The 27,029-nt window shown below is 43.1% G+C and overlaps 1 protein-coding gene across 1 annotated transcript in view; it reads left to right on the top strand.

Annotated features, from left to right (window-relative positions):
* Positions 1 to 5,542, top strand: part of qrsl1 (glutaminyl-tRNA amidotransferase subunit QRSL1) — a 47,721-nt gene extending 42,179 nt beyond the window's left edge. The window contains exon 11 of the mRNA XM_072552685.1: positions 1,289 to 5,542. Within this exon, the coding sequence (XP_072408786.1) occupies positions 1,289 to 1,500 (212 nt within the window). The 3' untranslated portion in view covers positions 1,501 to 5,542. The remainder of the gene's footprint in view (positions 1 to 1,288) is intronic.
* Positions 5,543 to 27,029: the final 21,487 nt, after the last annotated feature.

Raw genomic sequence — 27,029 nt, 5'->3', positions numbered from 1 at the left:
GGGCACAACACCACCTCTCATGCTTTGGGGATAGGTATAATTACTGACTTTGTGAATGACATTTGCACCCTGAGAACAGAGAAAAAGTTGGGACTGTTAGCCTAGAATTGTATGCTTTGAGTACAAAGGCACTTCTGCAGGGCACTGCTGATGTCTGGAGAATAAGTGTATGCTGGGCAGACACTCATTGCTATTTATGCCACTGTTCAAGACAAAAACAGCAAATCCAGTAGCAGCTTCAAAATCCCAGCCCCTGCTGCAGCTGGAACAAGAGAAGTTAGCAGATTTTCTCATTGGTTCACAGAATGCAGGCGTCGCTAGCTAGACGAGCATTTATTGCCTGCCCCTAATTGTTCAAAGGAAAGTTAAGAGTCAGTCACATTGCCATGGGTCTGGAGTCACATGTAGGCTAGACCAGGTAAGGATACAGATTTACTTCCCTCAAGGACATTAGTGAAACAAATGGGTTTTTCTGACAATCGGCGATGGTTTCATGATCATCATGAGATTCTTAATTACAGATTTCTTTTTATTATTAAGTCTAGTTAGCAACTTGAAATCAATTTGAATGTTCATCCAGCTGGCATCTTAAATTAATCAGAATTATAACTCAAAAAGAACATTGGAAGCAGATCCCAAATATGTAGGTGAAACAACGAGTGATGTGAAATACCCCTTGGCCCAAGCTCCCTCCCACAACACTGTTCACTGACTTTCCCATTGGCCCTGTCTACTGACCATTCCCAGAGCCTCAATCCTGACTGACGCACCAGCTCTGATCAATGACCTCTTCCCCACCTCCCAATTGCTGACCCTTTTCCAACCCTCCATTTAAGTTCAGCAGGATCTCCATATCCTTAGTCTTAGCAATCTCTGCACCCTCCTGGTTTATCCACGCCCTTCATTATTAATATTATTCCTGGGAGCTAAGGACATGGAATTACTAACCTATGGAAAGCAGGTAGTTAAGGATTAATATCATAACAATGTAAACAGAGATTCTTGAGCTTTGTTGAATTGATTTTACTCAGTCTGTCTTTGGGTTTATTGGGATTTACAATGGAGCAGGTTATATAGGTTCACTGCAGTCCTGGGATAATACGGACCAGTTGGACAGTTTTTCTTCTTCAAGCCTTTTATCTGTTCATTTTTTTTATCCCCCTTGCCACCTCAGTCAGGAAATGCTCTGAAACAAAGCAGCAATAGTGAATGAAGTTAAGTAAAAATGTTTTGAGGACATAACAAATTTTAGTTTTTACCTCATTAATATCTTAATTTTGCTTTTCAGGTTTGCCTGCTGTGACCGTCCCAACTGCTCTATCAGAAAGAGGATTGCCACTGAGCATTCAGTTTATTGGACGAGCTTTTTGTGATAAGCAGCTCCTAACAATTGCCAAATGGTTTGAACAACAAATGAATTTTCCACATATCAACATCCAGGGACTATTAAATCATTACAATGAGCTTCATAAACCCCACAATTCAGTTGGAGCTATCTGAAATTACCAAAAGTTGATTGCTGTACAAGTTTGAAGGTGTAAAAGTTTGAAATGACTTTTTTCTATAAAAATTAAATTCAGCTGTCAGAAATACAGCATGTGTTTAATATTTGAGATGGAATGAGAAGCGTGTAAGTAAAACTTGTGGGTTTTTTTCTGGTGATGGAGGGACTGAATGTATGTAGATGTGATGTCACTGAGGTGGGCTGATTGTCCTGGATGATGTCAGGCTTCTTTAATTTTGTTGAATCTGCAGTCCTCCTTTTTGGGGAGGATTCCAACACACTCCTGACCTGTGCTGGCAGATAATGGATAGGCTTTGGGGAGTCAAGAGGTGAGTACTCACTCAGATTCCTAGCTTCTTACCTGCTCTGGAATCCAATCCATTCTGAAAGATGCAGCATTGGTTGTACCAGTTCCCTTGTAATACCCCATTTTCTGGAGAAACTGGGTCAGAAGTCTGCACAAATGACCCAAGATTCTCTAAAGAGATACAGTTCTGTGAACAGTTCTGAGCGGGAAGTATCCTCTCCTCTGAAATGAAGCACTCCATCTATTCTATCAGAACTTCTGAGATTTGATTTGAGATGAACCTGCTGAATTTTGTTCATCTGTCCCTGTAGCATTTAATAGCATTCATTGTTCCAACATTGTTCATCGGATGGATTGCAACCAAGGCTTGCCAGACTGTTTCCTGGAATATGAAGAGAGGTTGGATGAGTTCAGGCTCTAATCATTGGAGTTCAGAAGAATGATTGATTGGTGACACCATAGAAAGCTATAAAATTTTAACAGGACTAGACAGAGTAAAACAGGAAGGGTGTTCTTTATGTCTGGGGAGACCACACCTGGCGTCATTGTTTAAGGATGCTGGGTTAGCCATTTAGGACTGAGATAAGGAGAGATTTCTTCACCCAAAGAGTGGTGAGCCTGTGAAGTTCTCTGCCAGAGAAAAAACAGTTCAGGCCAAAACATTAAATGTTTTCAAGAAGGAGTGAGATATAGTATTTATAATTTATTAACTTGGATAGAGCATTGGCTAACCAACAGAAAACAGCGTCAGGATAAATGGGTCTTTCTCTCGTTGGCAAGATTTGACTAGTGGAGTGCCACAATGTTCAGTCCTTGGGCCCCAACTATTTACAAATCTATATTAATGAACTTTGGATGCAGGGAAAGACTAGATTTGCAGATGATGCCAAAATAGGTGGGAAAGTGAGTTGCAATAAATAATTAGGAAATCAGCAATATGGAAATGGATAGGTTAGGTGAATGGGCCAAAATTTGACAGATGAAGTTTAATGTGGATAATAGTTAGATTATCCATTCTAGTCAGAAGAAATAGAATGACAACTTCTAATCTAAAAGGAGAGAAACTTCAGAGTGCTTCGGTGCACAAGGATCTGGGTGTCCTCGTGCACGAATCACACAATTATTATGTAGGTTCAGCAGGTAATAAGGAAGACAAATGGAATTTTGGCATTTACTGCTAAAGAAATAAGAGTATAAAAATTGTGAAGTGTTTCTGCAACTGTACAAGGCATTAGGGTGACCACACCTAGAATACAATTCTGGTCCCCATTACTTGAAGAGGGATGTAGTTGCATTGGAGGTAGTTTAGAGGAGGTTCAGTAAATTGATTCCAGAGGCTTGTGAATAGAGACTGAGCATTTTAGGCCTATACTGTCTAGAGTTTAAAAGAATGAGAGGAGATCTAATCATATAAGGTGCCTAAGGGATTGACAGAGTAGATGTAGGATGTTTTCCCTGGGGAAATGTAGAAGGAGATTTCATAATTTTAGGGTAAAGGGTCGCAGATTTAAAACCGAGATGAGAAGTTTCTTCTCTCAAAGGGTTGTGAATCTGTGCAATTATTACCCCAAAGTGTGATGGATGCTGGGACATTAAGTCAACTTAAAGAGGAGTTAACAGAATTTTAATTAGTTATAGTTTAAAAGGTTGTGAAGTGTAGGAAAGTGGAGTTGAGGCTGAAATGAGATCAGTCATGAATGTGTGATGTTGGAGCAGGATTGAGGGCTGAATTACCTACCCCTGCTTCATAAGTTCTGTAGGCTAAAGGAGTTAAAGTGTATGGGGAATAGACAGGAACTGGATACTGAGTTGAATGATTAGCTATGATCATTTTGAAAAGCAGAGTGAGCTTGAAGAAGTGCTTGCTTCTATTCTTGCTTATTTTCTATGTTTCTAACAGCAGACGATATAGCTTCCATTAGGAGACGGTGTATCACTGAACTTTTTTGTTTTGCAGTTATTTTTACGGTCAACATCTTTTAAATGGGAGTCTTTAATGTTTTAATGCTGCCTATCTAAAGTATTCTATCAATTGGTTGTTTGGTTGTACAGATCTTGATTCTTGCTGAAAAAAGACACATTTTATCAAGGCTTTTCGCCTTGCTCTAATCAGCCAATTTAACATTCATAAATGTAGTTTCCAGTACATAGAATCTTGCCATATTGTGAGCCAAAATGTAAATTCCAACTTTATTGTTAACACAGTTTTTCACACATTCAGGATTATGTAGCAAATGTTGTCCAATTGCAAAATCCCATTTAATTTTGAACTCTGAGTTTTGCAAACAAAGGCTAGTTAAGGTATAGTCACTACTTTGCTTATTATCACTAACCAAAATGGTTTGCTATTTAATATGATGCAATATGCAAATTCATATTATTTGTTTGTGTGATAAACAGCAAGTCTTTTTGGCTCAACAAGAGCATTTGGCTATTAGTGAAAAGTACTGGGTGTTGCTATTTCATAATAGTAGCACAAAGCAGCTGATTTCACTTTGCTCAAACATTTCAGATAAGAATTTAGGCACAGGAGTAGGCTATTCATGTCTAACCCTGAGGTAGATTCAAAACCTTTTTCAGGTCCAAAAGTGACAGCCTTAGGCCATTCATAATTTCATGCAATTGATCTGAACAGGGTAGCCATTATTCTGCAGGATGACTTTAACATTTGGCAATTCTGTAGGAAAGCAAAGCTTGGTAGTTAACTATCAGTCATCATTAACTAATACCCATTTTATGTCAACATGACTACTAACCAGACGCCACTGGCATCTACACTAATACAGCAAAGATGTTGTTCTGTCTTTGGCATTGCACTTCTCCTGATGAGTGCAAGATGATAAGCTTTAACAAAATGTTTTTTTCAAAAATTTTAAATAAATGAAATTAACTTTAGAACGCTATCGAACCATTTACTACTTACATTAGTCTGTAATCATGGTTTCTTTGTTAACTGAGAAAAAAGTTAAAAGCTGTAAATACGTGTATTAGTTTTCTTGAATTTAAAAAAAATGTAATTTTATAAGCTTGCTTGAAGGCCAGCAAGCATACATAATTAACAGCAGCTCACAATGGTGATTAATTTAATCAGTTTCTTCAACTATTACCTTTAAAACTAACACAAAGGATGACAAATTCAACTAGCACTTAGTTTTGCAGTTAATTATGATTTGCGCTAAAGTTCCATGATCTTTCGTGCTGGTCTCATTGAATTGTGCTGTCAAATCCAGTAAAATGTGGTGGAAACTTGTGCTCACTGTTTCCAATTCCATATCAAATCGTCTTAGTACAACATGCTGGTTAAAGATAGACAATGAATATTACCTTTCCTGGTTACCAATTGCAGATTATCTCTCAATACACCTGCAGCAATGACCTCAAACAATTAATCCTCTGATTTTGGTGTCAGGCACGTCAAGGACATGAACTACACAATGACAGCTGCTGTGTGTTCAAAGAACACTGCCGACGTCAAAACATGGAATTAAAGCAAAACCTTCAAGATAAGCTTTCCTTTCTCATTGGAGGTTTGGCCATGAAACAAGTGTTCCACGTTTGTCTCTTAGGGTCATAGAGCCGTACAGCACAGAAACAGACCCTTTGGTCCAACCTTTCCATGCCAACCAGATATCTTAAATTAATCAAGTTACCTTTGTGAGTCAAACACCTTTTGTGGTATGCGTGATGCTGAGAGTTGCTGTTCAATAACAAGTAGTCTATTTGGTGGTGGGTGAAGGTGGGAGCTCAGAGATGAGCTCTGGTGGCTGACATTAGCCTGATCTTTATGGTGGTGTCTATGGAATGCATTTCCATCCATATAGATTTCAGAGCCAGAACAGACTTTGCCATTGCATTTTAATGCTCTGTGATGGGGAAGGAAGATTGGTGGATCGGAGGGCAACATCTCTCTCTCCCTCTCTCTCTCTCTCTCTCTCTCTCTCTCTCTCTCTCTCTCTCTCTCTTTTACTTTTTTTGCTCTTTATCTTGTCTTTCTGTGTTACTTATACGTGAAAATACAAATTACGAGCGGGACTGGGCCATCCGGCTCATTGAGCCTGCTCCACATTTAATAAGCTCGTGGCTGTGGCTGGTCTGATTGTAATCTGTACTTTGCGCCTGTCCCCGAAAATCTTTGAATCCCTTGTCAGTCAAAAGTCTACCTTGCTCTGCTTTAAAAATATTCAATTAATTCACCTCTGGGAGAGAGAAATACACTCTCCTCATTTGTCCTAACTGGGACGTTGCTTATTTTTAAACTGTGTCCCCTAGTTCTAAGTTATTCAGTATGTTTTAATAAGATCTCCTATCATTTTTCTAAATATTAATAGATACAGGCTGAAAGTGTACAATCTTCCCTCATAAAATTAATCCCTTGATCCTATGTATGACTCAGTACCTTCTATGAAATATTTTTAATGCTAATACGTGTCCCTTTAAGGAGGTAAAAAAGAGTTGTACACCGAACTCCAAATATAATCTCACTGACTGAGGCAGTACTTGTTTTCTCTTCCATTTCCCTTGCAGTAAGCAATCTGCACACTAATTTATTGGGATTTATGTACCAGGATGTCTACTTTCTTCTGTAGCATAGAGTTTTTCTCCAACGTCATGAGTCTACGGAACCCCCTTCCCCCAAGATAAGTGGAGGCAGAGAAGTTGAATATTTTTAAGGCAAAGATAGATTCTTGACTATCGTGATGGTCAAAAGTTACCGGGGTGGATGGGATTGGAGAGTTGAGGCAACAGAGATGAGCCATGATCTTACTGAATGGGATCAAGGAGCCACTTTTGTTTTGTATAACTAAAACAAGTGGCATCTCAGCTTCTTGTTTGGATTATAACTTTTAATCCATTTACCATGTCCCCATGAGAAGGTGTAACTTAGTTCAGCAAACTCATTCCTTCTAAAGCATTGATAGAGTAGATTGTCAAACTCCACTCCCCATCCTCCTGAACCAATCACCTAATTTCAAAACCATCATTACACTTATTACTATCTTGATCAATACTTAATGTGATGCAATCAGGAAGCTTCATGGTTATGGGGTGGAGTGTTAAAGCCATGAAGGTGAGATGAATGTTGCTTGACCCCAGTTTGCACACACATTGTGTTTGTGTTGGATCCCTATGAAGGTCTTTGTGAAGTTGACTGTGGATATCTAACGATAGTTTCTGCTGATTTTGCTTCTTTTTGCTTGGATTTGTCTTGCTGTGAAGATCACATCCACTGTATCTCTTGGTGGACAGAATCCACACTGCAACTTTGGAGAGAACGCTTCAGTCATTGGGAGGAGGCAATCAAGGAGAATATTTGCTCTCAATGTCCTTGTGATGGGGGCAGCAAGTAGTGACCGCAATAAGTCTTGCCTGTTTTTCTTTTGTAGAAAGTCACAATTATGGCATCTCAGAAATCCATTGGCATTCTCTTCTCCCTTCCAAATGATTGAGCCATGTATTCATGACAAACATGCTTCTTACAGAGGTAGCCATATTAGTTTTCAACTGTCAGATAGCATTTTCTCCCTCTTGAACTGGTGTGTACGGTGGTGGTGGTGGTGGGTAGTATGCTGTGAGATGTGGTCATGGGCGTCCACATCAAGGTGAGATCCATGAAATGCTTCTTCCAATAAGCACCAACTGCCCCTCTGTCTTTGATGAGGACCATCCAGTTCTTCACTGTCAATGTGGCAGGTTCGTGGGAGCTTGAGCTGTACATGGATTCCTCAGTGCATCAAGACCATTCTTTCTGTCCACCATCTATTCCTTAGATCACAAGCGTTTTTGTTGAAACTCAGACTTTTTGTTTTTAGACCTGCTGTCTTTCCATTTAGTTTTGATGGTGTTCCAGTGCAGGAATACCTTGCATTAATGATTTAGTTGCTCATAGACCTCCTGGTCATTCAGATCAGGCCAGCCTTGATTTTCCTGGTAGAGAGCCATATCGTCTCCTCACGAGTGCTATTTTAGGATGGACTTAAGGGTAGACCAGGCTTTGAACACTTAACCAGCAGGGAACAAAGTGTTACCAGATTGCCTATGAGGTACTGTTTCTACAAAGATTCCCAGAGTCCATCAACATTGCATTTCCTGTGGTGGTTTTTCTGTTGCCACTGCTGTTTTTCTGGCCAGGCTAGGGGAGACAGTGGACTACATTAGGTGATGGGCAGTCTAGAAGTCCTCGGGTGCTGTCATGGTATGAGTGATATGAATATCCTTGTGTTTTGCATGGACAATGTTATGGTCAAGCACATGCCAATGCCCAGAACGCAAATGCTGCTATGAGGTTTTATATTTGTCTGGGAAGATAAGTTCCTTTTTTTTTAGATTAGATTACTTACAGTGTGGAAACAGGCCCTTCGGCCCAACAAGTCCACACCGACCTGCCGAAGCGCAACCCACCCAGACCCATTCCCCTACATTTACCTCTTCACCTAACACTACGGGCAATTTAGCATGGCCAATTCACCTAACCTGCACATTTTTGGATTGTAGGAGGAAACTGGAGCACCCAGAGGAAACCCACGCAGCCACGGGGAGAGTGTGCAAACTCCACACAGAGTCGCCAGAGGCAGGAATTGAACTCGGGTCTCTGGTGCTGTGAGGTAGCAGTGCTAACCACTATGCTGCCCACACACCATGACCAGACCCAAGTTTTAGGTATTTTGTCAAGAAGAGGAGTCCGTTGATATTTGCTTTCCCAATGCCTTCCTTGCGAGTCGCTCTTTTCCAGACATTTGGGTCACTCCCAATTTGATGTTGAAGTCAACAAGGAGAATTAGCTTGTCTCAGCGGAAAACAGCGAGGCGAGTGGTGGATCAGGCAATCTACATATTCCTGCGCTAATATTTATTGAGCAACCTGTTTAAAAATGTTAGTACACACCTCTGGAACAGGTGAGACTTGAACCCAGGCCTTCTGGCTGAGAGATAGGGGCATTACCACTGCACCATATGAATCCCCAGTGCGTTGGCCTATGGTAATGGTGCAGACAGGAAACCTCAGCTCTAACGTTATTTACAGAAGGATTTTTGGATTTGGATTTCAGATAAATCATTGCAGTTGTTCACAAGCTAACAATTCTATAAATAATAAGATAAAGCTGAAAGCGTCTATCTTCATTCCACTACCTCCACCATGAGTCCTGTGTTAGACCCACCAATGTTAGAGTCACCACACTTCAGGCACTACATCTTTGTGGCTGGGCCCATCTCCCCGTCAGGATGCCGAGCCTTGGTCCGATGCTGCACTGATAATCTCACCCCACGACCAGAAGCACTCAGCCTTGCCAATAAGCAGGAATCCCCAGTTCCAGGCCTCTAGCAACCAGGAGGTGCCAAAATCACTTAGCCAGTATCCAGGAGTCCGCACTCTGGGCTGACCGCAACGGGCAGTTCCTGGCTCTGCTGCTCCCTTGGCGACGCCTGGAGTTCCTGCTCTGGGCCTACCACAACAGGAGTCTGGCTCCACCGACAGGCCAGGCTGCCAACTCACCAACTGTCGCAAGGGTCACCCAGCCACCTCAGTCACTGCTAGACTTCAATGCACTGAAATCAAAAATAAACAAACATTGCCTCACAAAATCTGAAACCGAAGCTGTTTAATTGTAAACCGTTAAGGCAAAAAATGAAATTGAGAAGTACTTTTCCAATGTTTATAAAGCTTGGGTCAGAATCTGCATTGTCTTATTTGTAGCTGGATTAATTCAAGCCACCAACACATTTTATTAAGCTTTTCCTTAGCAAAATAAAAATGTTCTTTAGGTTTGAGTTCAAATGCATTTATGGAAAGATCCTGTATTCTTCAAATTCATTTTGCTGTCAAGTGGCACAGTTCTATGGTTCTGTGGGTAGCAGTAAACCTCTGTACCTTCACACTTAAGGTTCGGTGGTAACTGCCCAGGGCCATGCAAAGAGGGAAGTTATTTATAGAAAAAGCTATTTACGGGGCGCACCGTTACCATGGTGGCAGGGGTTTGTGTTAACAACAGTTACCCCAACCAGGTTAGAAACCACAACCTTTAATCAAATCAAGTGTTTGTATTCTGATGTCATTTTCTATTTAACAACATATCTAACAACTTATTTTACAATACGTAGTATCTATATCTGAAGTATAATCCAGAAGCGTAATAAAATTCCTTATATGTTGACATAAACAATGAATATATAATAAATGACTTATGAAACTTTATTTGCAGGACCTTGTCTCTAATAAGATTAGGATGTACATGTTATAAAGTTTCACAAAAAAGTGCATTTCCAACTTTGATGTTGTGGACATGTTCGAGTCACTCACTTTTCATTAAATACTGTTGCCAAATTTGTGGATGACATGAAAATAGGTTGATTATGAGAGGGATGCAAACAGTCTCCAGTCATTGATAGATTAAGTAAGTGGGCAAAATGGAATATACTGTGGGGAAATGTTAAGTTCATTTTGGAAGGGAGAACAAAAACATTATTTAAATGGAAAAAGAAATTGCAGAAAGCTGCAATACAAGGTGACTTGGGGGTACTTGTACACAAAACACAGAATGCTAGCATATAGATGTAGCAGGTATTTGGGAAGGCTAATGGAAGGTTGATCCCTATTTCAAGGCATGTAAGAGTTGGGAAGTCTTAAGCCAACAGTACTTGGTGTGGATGAGATCACGTGTAGTATGTGAGCAGTTTTTGGTCCCCTTATTTAAGGACAGATACCACTTCATTGGAGGTAGTTCGGAGAAGGTTCACTAGGATGATATCTGGTATGGTCTTATGAGTCCAAGTTAAACAGATTGGGACTCGACTCACTGGAATTTCATAGAATGAGAGGTGATCTTATTAAAACATGCAGGATTCTTAAGGGGCTTGGCAGGGCAAATGCTGAGAGGATGCTTCCCCTTATGGGAGAGTCTAGGATCAGGGGGCATAGTCTCAGAATAAAGGAGCGCCAATTTAAGATTGAAATGAGGAAGAATTTCTTCTCTCGTGGGTTGCAAGTCCTTGGACCACTTTGCCACAGAGAGCTGTGGGGGCAGAGTGTTTGTGTGTGTTTAAGATTGAGATAAATTCTTGATCAGTAGGGAATCAAGGGTTGTGGGAAAAGGGCAGGAAAGCAGGGTTGAAGAATCTCAGATCAGCCATGATCCTAATGAATGTCAGAACAGGCTAGAGGAACTGAATGGCCTGCTGCTGTTCCAAGTATGATCTTATTATCCAGCTCGCTTTCACTTTACCACATGCTGAATGAAAAATCTTCTTCTACATAATGAGTAATTCAAATATGTAATTATCCAGATTTTATGTCATCTTTCGTGTTTTCATTATAGCCTTTAACATCTCATGTCTCCACTTTGGGAGGAAGAATAAAAAGATACAATATTATTTAAATGGAGGCTAATGCATGCTACAGTATAGAAGGATCTTACATCATCGCAGGTACAGCATGTAACTAGGAAGGCACTAATGGAATGTTGACCTTTATTGCAAAATGGAATGGAATATCAGAGTAAAGTCTTGCTCCAATTCTTCAGGACATAAGTGAGACTGCATGGTTTTGGTCTCTGATTTTACTTGTTGAACTGGGGAAAGTTCAGAAAAGGTTCATTAGATTGATTCCTGGGATGAAGAGATTGTCTCATGTGTAAAGGATGAGCAGGTTATGCTGACACTCATTGGAATTTAGAAAAAATGAGATGTGATCTTATTGAATTATACATAGATTTTTAGGAGTTTTGCAAGATAGATGCTGTTTCCTCTAATGAGAAATCTGTAATAGGAGTCAAAGCTTCAGAATAAAGATTTGGAGGTGCCGGTGTTGAACTGGGGTGTACAAAGTTAAAAATCGCACAACATCAGGTTGTAGTCCAACAGGTTTAGAGTCATAGAGTCATACAGCATGGAAACAGACCCTTCGGTCCAACCCGTCCATGCCGACCAGATGTCCCAACCCCAACACCAATTTATAGTCCAACAGGTTTATTTGGAAGCACTAGCTTTTGGAACGCTGCTCCTTCATCAGGTGGTTATGGAGTATAAAATCGTAAGCCACAGCATTTATAGCAAATGTTTACAGTGTGATGTAACTGAAATTATATATTGAAAAAGACCTGGATTGTTTGTTAAGTCTGTCATCTTTTAGAATGACCACGTTGGTTTCAGTTCTTTAGTATGTAAATCCCATAACTTTTTTAAAGTTACATTCTCAAATGAACATTTACAGTAGGTGCCATGTCAGCTCAGATAATGCAGGGAAGGTGTGAGGTGCCCTGTGGGAGGCTGTCTGTGCCCCAGTGTTCAGATTGATTCTAATCTTAAAAAAGGGATTTACAGAAACTTACATGGATTCATGCAGTTTTTGAGCAGAATAAAGTGTAATTCTGCAAGTACAAATTTGCCCCACAAACTTTGTGTGTGTGTGTGTGTGTGTGTGTGTGTGTGTGTGTGTGTGTGCGCGCGCGTGCGCGGGGTGGGGTAGGAGTGTCTATGAGAGAGTATGTGTGAGTATGAGTGCAAAGGGATATAAGGCTATGAGAGGGTTGTGTGTGCATGTGAGTGTGGGAGTATGAGAGAGAGCTTGTATATGAGAGAGGGTCTGCGTGGGTGTATGGTGTGCAGGAGAGTGTGTGTCTGTGCCTGTGTGTGTGTATAGTGCAGTGGAGTCACCTGTAGTGTGACATGAACCCAAGGTCCCGGTTGAGGCCCTCCCCATGAGCACCAAACCTGGCAATCAGCCTCTGCTCGGCCACTTTGCGTTGTTCCCGGTCCTGAAGTCCGCCTTGGAAGATGGTCACCCGAAGGTCCAAGGTCGAATGTCCTGGACCGCTAAAGGGTTCTCTGACTGGGAGGGAGCACTCCTGTCTGTTGATTGTTGTGCGGTGTCCATTCGTCCCCATTGCTGTAGCCTCTGCTCGGTTTCACCAATGTCCCATGCCTCAGGGCATCCTTGCCTGCAGCGTATGAGACAGACAATGTTGGCCGAGTCACATGAGTACCCGCAACATACATGGTGGGAGGTGTCCCCATGCGTAATGATGGTATCCGTGTTGACACTCTGACATGTCTTGTAGTATCTACTGTAACAGGGTTGTCCTAAAAGCCGGGCAGTTTGCTGTGAACAATGATCTGTTTGAGGTTTGGCGGTTCTTTAAAGGTGCAAAGTGGAGGTGTTGAGAAGGTGTCGGCGAGGTGCTCATCCTCATTGATAATATATGGGAGGCTGCGAAGAACACAAGCTGCAACTGACAGGGTACCCTACATTGTCCAGTACATCCTAGGAGCTGAAAAACTACGCCATGTTCTTTGCAGTCTACAACATATTATCAATGAGGATGAACACCTCGCTGAGACCTTCCCCACACCTCCACTTCTCTCCTTTAAACAACCACTAAACCTCAAACAGATCATTGTTCGCAGCAAATTGCCTGGCTTTCAGGACAACACCATACAACCTTGCCACGGTAGACTCTGCAAGACATGTCAGAATGTCGACACGGATACCACCTTTACATGTGGGGACATCTCCCACCATGTACATGGCAGGTACTCATATGACTCAGCCAACATCGTCTCTCTCAAAGATGCCCTGAGGCATGGTACATTGGTGAGTCTGAGCAGAGGCTACAGCAATGGATGAATGACCACCACACGACAATCAACAGACAGGAGTGTTCCCTCCCAGTCAGAGAACACTTTAGCCGTCCGGGACATTAAATCTCAGACCTTTCTCCAAGGCAAACTTTGGGACAGGCAGCAATGTCAAGTGGGCAAGCAGAGGCTAATAGCCAAGTTCGGTATCCATGGGGGTGGTCTCAACCGGGACCTTGGGTTTATGTCCATAAAACCATAAGACATAGGAGTGGAAGCAAGACCATTTGGCCCATCGAGTCCACTCTGCCATTTAAGCATCGCTGATGGTCATTTCAATTCCACTTACCCACACTCTCCCCGTAGCCCTTAATCCCTTTCGAGACCAAGAATTTATCAATCTCTGCTTTGAAGACACCTAACGTCCTGGCCTCCACTGCGTTCCATGGCAATAAATTCCATCGGCCCACCACTCTCTGGCTGAAGAAGTGTCTCCTCATTTCCGTTCTAAATTGACCCCTCTAATTTTAAAAGGTAAAAACAATGACTGCAGATGCTGGAAATCAGATTCTGGATTAGTGGTGCTGGAAGAACACAGCAGTTCAGGCAGCATCCAAGTAGCTTTGAAATCAACGTTTCGGGCAAAAGCCCTTCATCAGGAATAAAGGCAGTGAGCCTGAAGTGTGGAGAGATAAGCAAGAGGAGGGTGGGGGTGGGGAGAAAGTAGAATAGAGTACAATGGATGAGTGGGGGAGGGGATGAAGGTGATAGGTCAAGGAGGAGAGGGTGGAGTGGATAGGTGGAAAAGAAGATAGGCAGGTAGGACAAGTCCGGACAAGTTATGGGGACAGTTACTGAGCTGGAAGTTTAGAACTAGGGTGAGGTGGGGGAAGGGGAAATGAGAAAACTGTTGAAGTCCACATTGATGCCCTGGGGTTGAAGTGTTCCGAGGCGGAAGATGAGGCGTTCTTCCTCCAGGCATCTGGTGGTGAGGGAGCAGCGGTGAAGGAGGCCCAGGACCTCCATGTCCTCGGCAGAGTGGGAGGGGGAGTTGAAATGTTGGGCCACGGGGCGGTGTGGTTGATTGGTGCGGGTGTCCCGGAGATGTTCCCTAAAGCGCTCTGCTAGGAGGCGCCCAGTCTCCCCAATGTAGAGGAGACCGCATCGGGAGCAATGGATACAATAAATGATATTAGTGGATGTGCAAGTAAAACTTTGATGGATGTGGAAGGCTCCTTTAGGACCTTGGATAGAGGTGTGGGAGGAGGTGTGGGGGAAGTTTTTACAGTTCCTGCGGTGGCAGGGGAAAGTGCTAGGATTGGAGGGTGGGTTGGAGGGGGCGTGGACCTGACCAGGTAGTCGCGGAGGAAACAGTCTTTGCGGAAGGCGGAAAGGGGTGGGGAGGGAAATATATCCTTGGTAGTGGGGTCTGTTTGGAGGTGGCGGAAATGTCGGCGGATGATTTGGTTTATGCGAAGGTTGGTAGGGTGGAAGGTCAGCACCAGGGGCGTTCTGTCCTTGTTACGGTTGGAGGGGTGGGGTCTGAGGGCGGAGGTGCGGGATGTAGACGAGGTGCATTGGAGGGCATCTTTAACCACGTGGGAAGGGAAATTGCGGTCTCTAAAGAAGGAGGCCATCTGGTGTGTTCTGTGGTGGAACTGGTCCTCCTGGGAGCAGATCCGGCGGAGGCGGAGGAATTGGGAATACGGGATGGCATTTTTGCAAGAGGTAGGGTGGGAAGAGATGTAATCCAGGTAGTTGTGGGAGTCAGTGGGTTTGTAAAAAATGTCGGTGTCAAGTCGGTCGTCATTAATGGAGATGGAGAGGTCTAGGAAGGGGAGGGAGGTGTCAGAGATGGTCTAGGTAAATTTAAGGTCAGGGTGGAATGTGTTGGTGAAGTTGATGAATTGCTCAATCTCCTCGCGGGAGCACGAGGTGGCGCCAATGCAGTCATCAATGTAGCGGAGGAAGAGGTGGGGAGTGGTGCCGGTGTAATTACGGAAGATCAACTGCTCTACATAGCCAACAAAGAGACAGGCATAGCTGGGGCCCATACGTGTGCCCATGGCTACCCCTTTGGTCTGGAGGAAGTGGGAGGATTCAAAGGAGAAATTGTTAAGGGTGAGGACCAGTTCGGCCAAACGAATGAAGAGTGTCGGTGGAAGGGTACTGTTGGGGATGTCTGGAGAGGAAAAAACGGAGGGCTTGGAGGCCCTGGTCATGGTGGATGGAGGTGTAGAGGGATTGGATATCCATGGTGAAGATGAGGCGTTGGGGGCCGGGGAAACAAAAGTCTTGGAGGAGGTGGAGGGCGTGGGTGGTGTCTTGAACGTATGTGGGGTGTTCCTGGACTCTGGGGGATAGGATAGTGTCGAGGTAGGTAGAGATGAGTTCAGTGGGGCAGGAGCATGCTGAGACAATGGGTCGGCCAGGGTGGTCAGGCTTGTGGATCTTGGGAAGGAGGTAGCACCGGGCAGTGCGGGGTTCCCGGACTATGAGGTTGGAAGCTGTAGGTGGGAGATCTCCTGAGGTGATGAGGTTCTGTATGGTCTGGGAGATGATGGTTTGGTGATGGGGGGTGGGGTCATGGTCGAGGGAGCAGTAAGAAGAGGTGTCCTCGAATTGACGTTTGGCTTCAGCGGTGTAGAGGTCAGTGCGCCAGACTACCACTGCGCCCCCTTTATCCACTGGCTTGATGGTGAGGTTGGGATTGGAGCAGAGGGATTGGAGAGCTGCACATTGTGAAGGTGAGAGGTTGGAGTGGGGGAGGGAGGTAGACAGGTTGAGGCGGTTAATGTCCCGGCGGCAGTTGGAAATGAAGAGGTCGAGGGCAGGTAATAGGCCTGCGCGGGGTGTCCAGGTGGATGCAGTGTGTTGGAGGTGGGCGAAGGGGTCCTCGGAAGGTGGGCGGGAATCCTGATTGTGAAAGCAAGCTCGGAGGCGGAGGTGATGGAGGAATTGTTCGACATCACGGCGTGTATTAAATTCATTAATGCGTGGACGGAGGGTAATGAAGGTGAGTCCTTTGTTGAGGACTGATCATTCGTCCTCAGTGAGGGGGAGGTCTGGGGGGATGGTGAAAACTCGGCAGGGCTGGGAGCTGGGATCTGGTGTGGGTGTAGAGCTGGGAGTGGGGGCGGAACCTGTAACTGGAGTGGGTGTGATGGTGGGGGGAATGGGGGTGGAGTCATGAGCATGGGTAGTGTTCCCCTTGGGGTTCTGGGGGGTGGAGATGGTGACAGTGGGGTCTGTGGGGGGCATGTCAGCAGAATGCAGGTGAGTGGCGCTGGTGGGGGCGGAAGTGGTGGTGACCATGGCAGTAGGGGTGGTGGGAGTCACTGAGCATGTGGCATCAGTGATGATGTGAAGGGCAGAAGTGATGTCAGGGGTGATGCATGAGGAATTGTGAGGGGTGGAAGTGGTTGTGGGAGTGGCCGTGATGGGGGCGGAAGTGACATCGTCAATTAGTGTGGGGGTGGTAGCTGCATCAGCCGCATGGCTAATGGTGGAATAGATTCCGAGGCCAGGGGAATCTTCTGGAATGTTTGAGGAGCGCTGGTTATGGAGGTGGGTGGATAAAAGTTTGTTGTACTTACAGTTTTTGATGTTTGAGATGGAATTGAAATACTGTTTGTTGAGAGTATGAATTCTCCTGAGGATGTAGTACAGAGTGGGTCCTTTGCAATTCTGAGAGAGTGTGGCCCTCAGCTGAGGCAGGGCTGACTGGAGAGAGGTTAGGTGCCGGCGCATTGCTGCAAGCGTGGAGCGGAGGATCTTGAAGGAGAACTGTTGCTGGTGTTTTTGAATCTGTAATTAAGGCTGTGCCCACGGGTCCTAGTCTCCCTGCCTAACGGAAACAACTACCCAGCATCCACCCTTTCTAAACCATGCATTATCTTGTCACACTACAGGTGACCCCACTGCACTACACACACACACTCACACACACACACACCTACAGACCCATACACTCACGCAGACCATCTCTCGTATGCTCACACCCTTATACCCCTTTACACACACAGTCTCTCACAGACACTCAGACCCACTGTCCACACAACCCCACCACCCCCGGCGCGCACACAAACGCATGTACTTACAGAATTACATTTTATTTTGTTCAAAACTACATAAATCCACATAAGATTCTGTAAATCCCTTTTTTAGATTAAAATCAGTCTGAACATTGGGGCACAGACAGGGCACCTCACACCTTCAATGTACTATCTGGGCCGACATGACACCTATTGTTAAAGCTCACTTGAGAACATAACTTTAGAAAAGTTTTGCGATTTACATATGAAAGAACTGAAACCAACATGGTCATTCTAAAAGATGAGAGACTTAACAAACAATCCAGGTTTTTTAAAATATATAATTTCAGTTACATCAGACTGTAAACTTTTGCTATAAATTCTGTGGCTTACGATCTTATACTCCACAACCACCTGATGAAGGAGCAGTGCTCCGAAAGCTAGTGCTTCCAAATAAACCTGTTGGACACCTGGTGTTGTGTGATCTTTAAATAAGAATAAAAAGGCCTCCTGTTAAGAAGTAGATGATGAGTAGTTTCTTCTCTCAGCATGACCCTAATCTTTAAAATTCTTTCCCTCCTGGACTGGGTCATTGAATGTATTGAAGGCCAATTAAGATAGATTTCTGATTTACAAGGGAGTCAGCAAATTTTGGGACAGACTAAAAAGTATACTTGAGACCATAATTCAGATCTGCCGTATAGTAGGCGTGAAGGACTGAATGGTCTCCTCCTACTCTTAGGTTATGATTATGTCATTTACACTTAGAGACTGAAAACCTTCAGAATATAAATGAAGTGTCTTTTTTGTTCAATTCTTTCATTTATTTTCTGCTTACTTTAAACTGATTCTCCCAGTCCTGTGCTGGATGCAGCCATGAGGATTGGTAAGTATCATTCTTCCAGAGCTCTGGCAAAGCTACCCTGAAATCAATCACCAGCTGGAGGAGTTTGGACTAACTCACTCACCTCAGTCTTCCTTCCTTCTCTACACCAACCATGGTAACAACAGCCAGGTTTGGGTTAAAAGGAAATGCAATATTCTGTTTTATCAGGAACAGAAAATTAATAGCATTGAGTCAGTCACCCTTTATATGCCAGACCTGTTTTCAATTCTACTGACTCCCCAAACTGATCCTTAAATTTAAAAAAACATAATTTTGTGTCTAACACAATAGATAGAAGTTTATAACGTAATGAGAGACATAGATAGAGTTAATGATAGTGGTCTTTTCCCTAGAATGGGGGATTTCAAGACTAGGGGGCACATTTTTAGGGTGGGAGGAGAGGATTTTAAAAGAAGACGTGAGAGGTAAATATTTTACAGAGGGTGATTGACATGTGGAATGAACTTCCTGAGGGAGTCATGGATGGAGGTATAATTACAATATTTAAAAGGCATTTGGATGGATACATGAATCAGAAAGGTATGGAGGGATATGGGTCAGGAGCAAGCAGATGGGACTAGTTTAGTTTGGGATTATGTTCAGTATAGACTGGTTGGACCGAAGGATCTGTTTCCGTGCTGTATGACTACGTGACTCTATGTAGAAGCAGAAATAGGCCATTCAGCCCATCGAATCTACTCTGCCATTCAGTGAGATCACAGCTAATCTCACAATCCTCAACTCCACTTTCTTGACTTTTTCCCCATAACCTTTGATTCCTTTACTGATTAAATATCTGTCTATCTCAGCTTTCAATATACTTAATGAGCTAGGCTCAGCAGCTGGTAAAGAATTCCACAGGCTTATTACCCTCTGAGAGAAGAAATGCCTCCTTACCTCATCTTAAATGTGTGGCCTCTTGTTCTGCAATTATGCCCTTTGGTTCCACACTCTGCCACAAGGGAAAGCAACCTTTCTGTCTCTATCCTGTCAAGTACCTAACAAACTTGTATATTTCACTCAGATAATTTCTCATTTTTCTACATTCCATTGAGTACAGGCCAAATCTATTGAAACTTTCATCATAAGACAGTGTCAGCCTTATAAACCTTCTGTGCACTGCCTCCAATGCCATTATATCTTTCCTTAGATAATGGTGTCCAAAACTGTTCACACTATTCCAGCTGTGGTCTGATTAGTACCTTGTGTAGTTTTAGCTAAACCTCCGTATATTTGTATTTCAGTCCCTTTGAAATAAAGGCCAATAATCAATATGCCTTTCCTATTACCTGCTGAACTTTGATGCAAGGTTTTTTATGATTCATAAATGAGGATAACCAAATCCTTCTGTTCTGTAGCTTTCTGCAGCCTTCCTGAATTTAAACAGTATTTAGCTACCCTATTCTTCCTGCCAAAGTGCATAACCTCACATTTCCCACATTATATTCCATCTATCAAGTTTTTGCCCAATTGCTTAACCTGTCTATATCCCTCTGCAAACTCTTTGTATCATCCTCATCAGTTGCCTTCCCACCTATTTTGTGTCATCCACAAACTTGGTTATAGTATATTCATTTTCCTCATCCAAGTCATTAATATACATTGGAAATAACTGTGACCCCAGCACTGATCCCTGTGGCGTTCAGTGGTTGCAGATTGCCATCCCAACTCTCTGTTTTCTATTAGTTAGCCAATCCTCTGTCCTAATGAAGGGCGTATGCCTGAAACATCAATTCTCCGGCTGTGATTTTCCAGCACCACACTCTTTGACTCAATCCTCTAGCCATACTAATATCCTGTCTCCAATGCCACGTAGTTGTTTGTAACCATTTTCTGTATTGATTTTGGTATGTCAATAGCAACCCTCTTCATGACTGTATAGATTAGATTACTTATAGTGTGGAAACAGGCCCTTCGGCCCAACAAGTCCACACCGCCCCGCCGAAGCGCAACCCACCCATACCCCTACATCCACCCCTTACCTAACACTACGGGCAATTTAGCATGGCCAATTCACCTGACCTGCACATCTTTGGACTGTGGGAGGAAACCGGAGCACCCGGAGGAAACCCACGCAGACATGGGGAGAACGTGCAAACTCCACACAGTTAGTCGCCTGAGGCAGGAATTGAACCCAGATCTCTGGCGCTGTGAGGCAGCAGTGCTAACCACTGTGCCACCGTGTCACCCATATAGAGCTGACAGCACCTTTCACTATCACTCTGTCCAATGTTATACAGAACAACATGGCCATTTCACCATCACATTCCATTACTGAATCAACTAGCTGGGGGACATTTCACCATCACAGGCTTTTAGTACACAAAACAACTCTAAAAATAACTTATTTTCCAAATGATTTTTTTCTTATTCTTGAATACATTATTTTTCCAAGGTACTCCTCTTTCCTCTTCAAAGATAACCCTGGTAGAGTTTTTAGTTCTTCTCAGAAGATTATTGCCTGTTAAACAAAGTTACTATTTATACTTTCTACTTCAGATATCATCAGTGGCACTCTCTGAATGAACTTGGTAGTTTAGCAGCTATTTATATCCTTATTTATCTGCCATTGGGTTGCAATGATTTCACGTGTATTTACAATAAAGAGAGAGAGAGAGGTTGTTATCTTGTTGACCTACCCAAACACCTGAAGCGAGTTCGCATTCTGTTGAATCACACACTAGTAATACTAACAAATCTAATGAAGATTAGTCTCTCCTCAAATGTGCCACATTCAATCTTCATAGATGAGAATGTACCATGAAATGCAGGATTGGGTAGAGTTTTGGTCAGATAATGCACCTTCATATTCTTACTGGCATGAAAGCGGTGAGGTAAAGTCAGGTCAAGAATTGAGCTTCCTGATTTTCCATTCATTGTCATCCCGTTTTATGTATCTACTCTAAAGTCCAAAAGAGGAAATCATTGCACCAAGTGGTGAAAACACTTTTTTTAAATGTGTGACACTTGTTGTTTACAGTCATAGAGATATACAGCATGGAAACAGACCCTTCAGTCCAACTCGTCCATGCTGAGCAGATATCCTAACTCTATCTAGTCCCATTTGCCAGCACTTGGCCCATATCTCTCTAAACCTTTCCTATTCATATACCCATCCAGATGCCTTTTAAATGTTACAATTCTACCAACCTCCACCACATCCTCCGGCAGCTCATTCCATATATGCTCCATCCACTCTCTGCATGAAAAATTTACCCCTTAGGTCTCTTTTATATCTTTCTCTTCTCACCCTAAACCTGTGCCCTCTAGTTCTGGACTCACCCACCCAAGGAAATGACTTTGTCTATTTATCCTATCCATGCCCTTCATGATTTTATAAACCTCTATAAGGTCAGCCCTCAGCCTCTGACACTTCAGGTAAAACAGCCCCTTCCTACTCAACCTCTCCCTATAGCTCAAATCCTCCAACCCTGGCAACATCCTTTTCTGAACCCTTTCAAGTTTCACAACATCCTTCTATGGGAAGGAGACCAGAATTGCACACAATACAGTATTCCAAGAGTGGCCTAACCAAAATACTTTACCACCGCAATATGATCTCCCAACTTCCTTACTCAATGCTGTGACCAATAAAGGAAAGCATACCAAACGCCTCCTTCACTATTCTATCTAGCTGTGACTCTACTTTCAAGGAACTATGAACCTGCACCCCAAGGTCTCTTTGTTCAGCAACACGCCCTAGGACCTTACCATTAATTGTATAAGCTTGAACAATAAAATTTTGAGATCAATGAAAGTGGAAGTTGCAAGTTAGAAAAAACATACTGCTGAGAATAGAACTGGCATTGACTTTCAATGACCTAATTTTCATATTCTAACTTAGACCCACTTTTACACACAAACTTTATATTCCACTTCTCAGTCCTAATTAATGCAGAGTAAGTCAGAAGTGGAATGCACGAAAGGATAATTTAAATCCTGTTTGTCATTCTTCAGCTGAATAAAATGCATTATTAGCTCCAAGTATCTCATAAGGCATGATCTGTACAATGTGTTTTCATATACATTTCCCAAGGGTTCAAGCCTTGAAACAGACTCATTGCCGTCTTGAATGACAGCTTGCATCTGACTGTACGGCTTCCCATTGGGGTTCTGAGGCTAAAAAAATCGAATTAGAGTCAACCCTGCAAGGAGCAATAACTTGGAATAAAAATAGATTTAGAAAATTCTCAGCAAGTCTGACAGCATCTGTGGAGAGAAAAATCAAGCCAGTGTTTCAGGTTCAAGGTCTTTCTTTTGAAACTCTTTAGAATAATAATTTGGATTCATAGAGTTAGCCTCTGATTTCTAAATGAAGTGTGATGGATGATGAATATATTCATAGAATTTTAACCTTTTGGCCCATCAAGTACTGCCAAAGCTGCACAAAATCTCTACCAGTCCCACCTTCCAGCACTCGGCTCATAGCCTTGAATGTTATGAAATGTCAAGTGTTCACCCAAGTACTTTTTAAAGGTTATGAATCTACCCACCTCAAATACTCTGCCAGGCCCTTCATTTCAAATCTGAAAATGTGTTGCTGGAAAAGCGCAGCAGGTCAGGCAGCATCCAAGGAACAGGAGAATCGACGTTTCGGGCATCAGCCCCTCTTCAAGATTCTTGAAGAAGGGCTGATGCCTAAAACGCCGATTCTCCTGCTCCTTGGATGCTGCCTGACCTGCTGCGCTTTTCCAGCAACACATTTTCAGCTCTGACCTCCAGCATCTGCAGTCCTCACTTTCTCCTCATTCATTTCAAATTCCCACCATCCTCTAGGTGAAAAAAGGCTTTCCTCAAATCCCCTCTAAACCTCCTGGAGAGAAGAAGGCAGAGAGGTGACTTGATGGAGGTGTACAAGATGGAGAGGCATAGATAGAGTAGATAGCCAGAGACTTTTCTCCAGGGCAGAAATGGCTGTCACAAGGGGTCATAATTTTAAGGTGATTGGAGGAAGGTTTAGGGGCGATGTTAGAGATAAGTTCTTTACGCAGAGAGCAGTGGAATGCACTGCCAGCGGTGGTAGTAGAGTCAGAGACATTAGGGACATTCAAGCGACTGCTGGAAGAGTACATGGACGGCAGTAAATTGAGGGCTGTGTAGGTTAGGTTGGTCTTAGATTAAGGTAAATGCTCGGCACAACCTCGTGGGCCGGAGGGCCTGTATTGTTCTGTACTATTCTAAGTTCTATGTTCTGAAGTGCGGGCCACCTAGCAGAGATATTTCTATCAGCGATAGCCATGGATGAGGTATTGGAAGACTGCAGGCTGGCTATATGTTCTATGCTCTATGATAAAAGCAAGTGTCCTCTATGCCTTTTTAACTCCCCCATTAAGCTGTCCAGTCATCTTTAGGGATCAATGGACAAACACCCCCAAGATCCCTCTTTTCATCTGAACTTCCTAGAGTCCTGTCACTAAATCAATTAAACATAATATGAAATTTATTTTCATTTGCAGCTTTTCATACTAATTTATTTGTTGAGTATGTTTGAGTATGATGGAATCGTGCAATAAATCCATGCAATCTCTGATAATTAGCAGTGAGAATAACCAGGGTCTGATAGGCCCAGTTTATCATTCCTAATAACACACCCCTTTTTTTGTAAGGTCAAGCAATGATACACCATGATACAACAAAGTTTAACAAAGACTTCTGTCTTAACTTCCTGCAGCAAACACACCTCATGTGAATGCCTAAAACAAATGCGTAAGTGTGCCACCAAGCAGATCAAAAATATTAGAAAACATTAGGAGAGATTTAATTGTGAATCATTTCTGTTTTATGGTGATTGCTGGTTCCAGTCAGGTGGATTTCCTTTGATGCATCTTCCTGCACTTTGAAGTGAAACATAATTCATCATGATTCAACATTTGCAGCAAATCATAATTCTGCCTTAGTTACATATTAAAAATTAAAGTAGCTGTTAATAGTTATAACTATAAATTTTTTATGGAAAGTTTACACATTATGCCAATGAAAGGATACCAAAGGATCGAATGACAGATATAAAATGAAAAGTCAATTTTAACTCCACTCCATTTGCAGAACCTAGGCAAATGGCAGCTTTAAAACCTGACTTAGCTGCTTGTAACTTGACTCCTTTTGTGCCATTTCTGTATTTAACCAGCAGGGTTCCGCAGATGGATGAGGCATCTGTCAAAACCAGACAAGGAGCTCATGCATTTTTGGATGAATGAGGACCCATTCAAACAGGGCTTTGAGCTAGGTAGCTGCAGTGACATTTGTGCTAGGCTGAGAGAGCTTCGCAGCTGATCAGCAGATAGACCAGACTTTCATCAGTATTTGCAGTAACCTGAAAGAATTTGTGCTCTATAAGGCTACCTACAGCTTGCATCCTGAAGGGAATGTCCTTGGCCAACATTCTTCAGTTGCATCGTCAATGAGCTACCTGTCATAAGGTCAGAATGAGAATTTGTTTTGATGATTGCACAATGTCCTATGCCTTTTGCCATTTATGTGATACTGAAGCAGCCTGTGCCCATATGTAGCAAAGATCTGGGCAATATCCAGCCTTGAGTTGACAAGTGGTAAGTAACATTTATGCCACACAAGTGCCAGGCAATGACTATCTCCAACAAGAAAAAACCTAATCATCACTCATTGACTTTCAAAACCATTACCATTACTGAACCTCTCAAAAGAAACATCCTGGGAGTGGGGTTGGGAGGCATTATCATTGACCAGAAATTGAGCTGATCAAGCCATACATATATTGTGGCTACTTGAACAGATCAGAGGCTACAAATTCTGTGGTGTCTAACTCATATCCTGTCTTCCAAATGCCTGTCTACTATTAAGAAGATACAAGTTGAGGAATATTCTCTACTTTCCTGGATGCAGCTCCAACAAAGTTACCTCGATATATTGTATCAGGAGACAGTCACATCCTTTAGGATAGGGTTTTGATTGGTCAGTGGACAGGGAAAGGAGGCCATGACAATCAGCGAGACAGGTAAGGGGATATAGGCAGCAAGAATGCAGGACCCTCAGCCTTTGCAATTGTCCAATAAATCCTTGCTTGGCCAAATGACAGTGAGAGCGGCCAGATGGATAATCTAATTGACCATGGCATTGTGGTAGAGGAAGCCATTCAAGTGGAGGGAATACAAAAAGAAGACAGTATTCTGTACAGTAAATTCAATGAGGCCAGAAGGCTGCATTGCTTACCCAGTACCAGGGCTCAAGAGATCTGCTCGGAACTGGCCAGGATATTGGTGGGAGAGGATCCAGTTATATCATGCTACCAATAGCAGACATAACTAGGAAAAAAATTCTGTTTAGATTGTATGAAGAGGGCACTCAATTGGATAGCAGAACCTCAATGGTAATATTCTCCAATTGGCCATGCCAGCTGGCAGAGGGTATATTTAAAATTAATTATGTTAATAATGGCTGGTGTGGAAGAAGTGGGTTTCAGTGTGGGGCATAGATAACGGTCCAGAGGAAAGTAGAGAATATAACATTGGGACAGTCTGTACCCGAACTGTACTGTGGTCAATGCTCAAACAAACCATTCAACTCAGGATGTCAATAGCAACCCTCTTCATGACTGGAAAGAGCTGACAGCACCTTTCACCATCTAAGGTGATGGATAAGTTAATGTAGTAAATCAAGGGGTCGAGCCAGGCAGTAAAATAATAATATGGGAAATGAATGAGAGGAAATGACAGGAAGGGACTGAGAGAATAAATGAAAGAGTGTACCAGTAGTCAAGACAAGATGTTACAAAAATAACAAATCAAAACTAATGGCCTGAATGAATACATACAGCATATAGCATGCATAACAAAGTAAATAAATTACTAGAGCACAGTGAAGTAAATAGGTGGCCAAACAGATGGTGTAAAAGAAAGGTGAATGAATATGCTCTCACAGACATTACAGAAACATGGTTACATGGAGATCAAAACTGACAATTTAATTTTCTGGGATATTTCATCTTTCAGAAAGTCAGGAAGGACAGAAAAGGTGTTTGGGTAGCACTGTTAACAAGAAATGAAATGAGGACAAGTGTGAGAAATTATCTAGGCTAGGATGATGTAGAGTCCATTTGGGCAGAGGTTAAAAAACAACAAGGGAAACACCTCACCCTCAGCAATTTCTCCTTCGAATCCTCCCACTTCCTTCAGACCAACAGGGTAGGCATAGGTACCTACATGGGCCCCAGCAATGTCTGCCTCTTCTTCGGAGACATGGAACAGTTCATCTTCTGCAATTACACTGGCACTATTTCGCACCTTTTCCTCCTCTATGTTGTTGACTGTATCAGCGCCACCTCATGCTCCCGTGAGGTGGTTGAACAGTTCATCAACTTCACGAACACCTTCCATCCTGACCTCAAGTTCACCTTGACCATCTCTGACACCTCCCTCTCCTTCCTGGACCTCTCTGTCTCCATCTCCGGTGACCAACTCCATACGGACATCTACTTTTCACCTACCAACTCCCACAGCTGCCTAGACTACACCTCCTCCCACCCCTCCTCTGTAAAAACATCTTCCCTTATTCCCAATTCCTCTGCCTCCGCTGCATCTGATCCCAGGTGGAGCAATTCCACTTCAGAATATCCCAAATGGCCTCCTGCTTCAAGAACCACCATTTCCCCTCCCACATGGTCAACAATGTCCTCCAATGCATCTCTTTCGCTTCGCGCACCTCCACCCTGAACCCCACCCTTTCAACCGCAACAAGGATAGACTCACCTGGTCCT

Source organism: Chiloscyllium punctatum, chromosome 3 (assembly GCF_047496795.1).
Source record: "Chiloscyllium punctatum isolate Juve2018m chromosome 3, sChiPun1.3, whole genome shotgun sequence".
Taxonomy (NCBI): Eukaryota; Metazoa; Chordata; class Chondrichthyes; order Orectolobiformes; family Hemiscylliidae; genus Chiloscyllium; species Chiloscyllium punctatum.
Note: the sequence above shows the minus strand (reverse complement) of the source record. Positions and strands in the feature narration are given on the sequence as shown.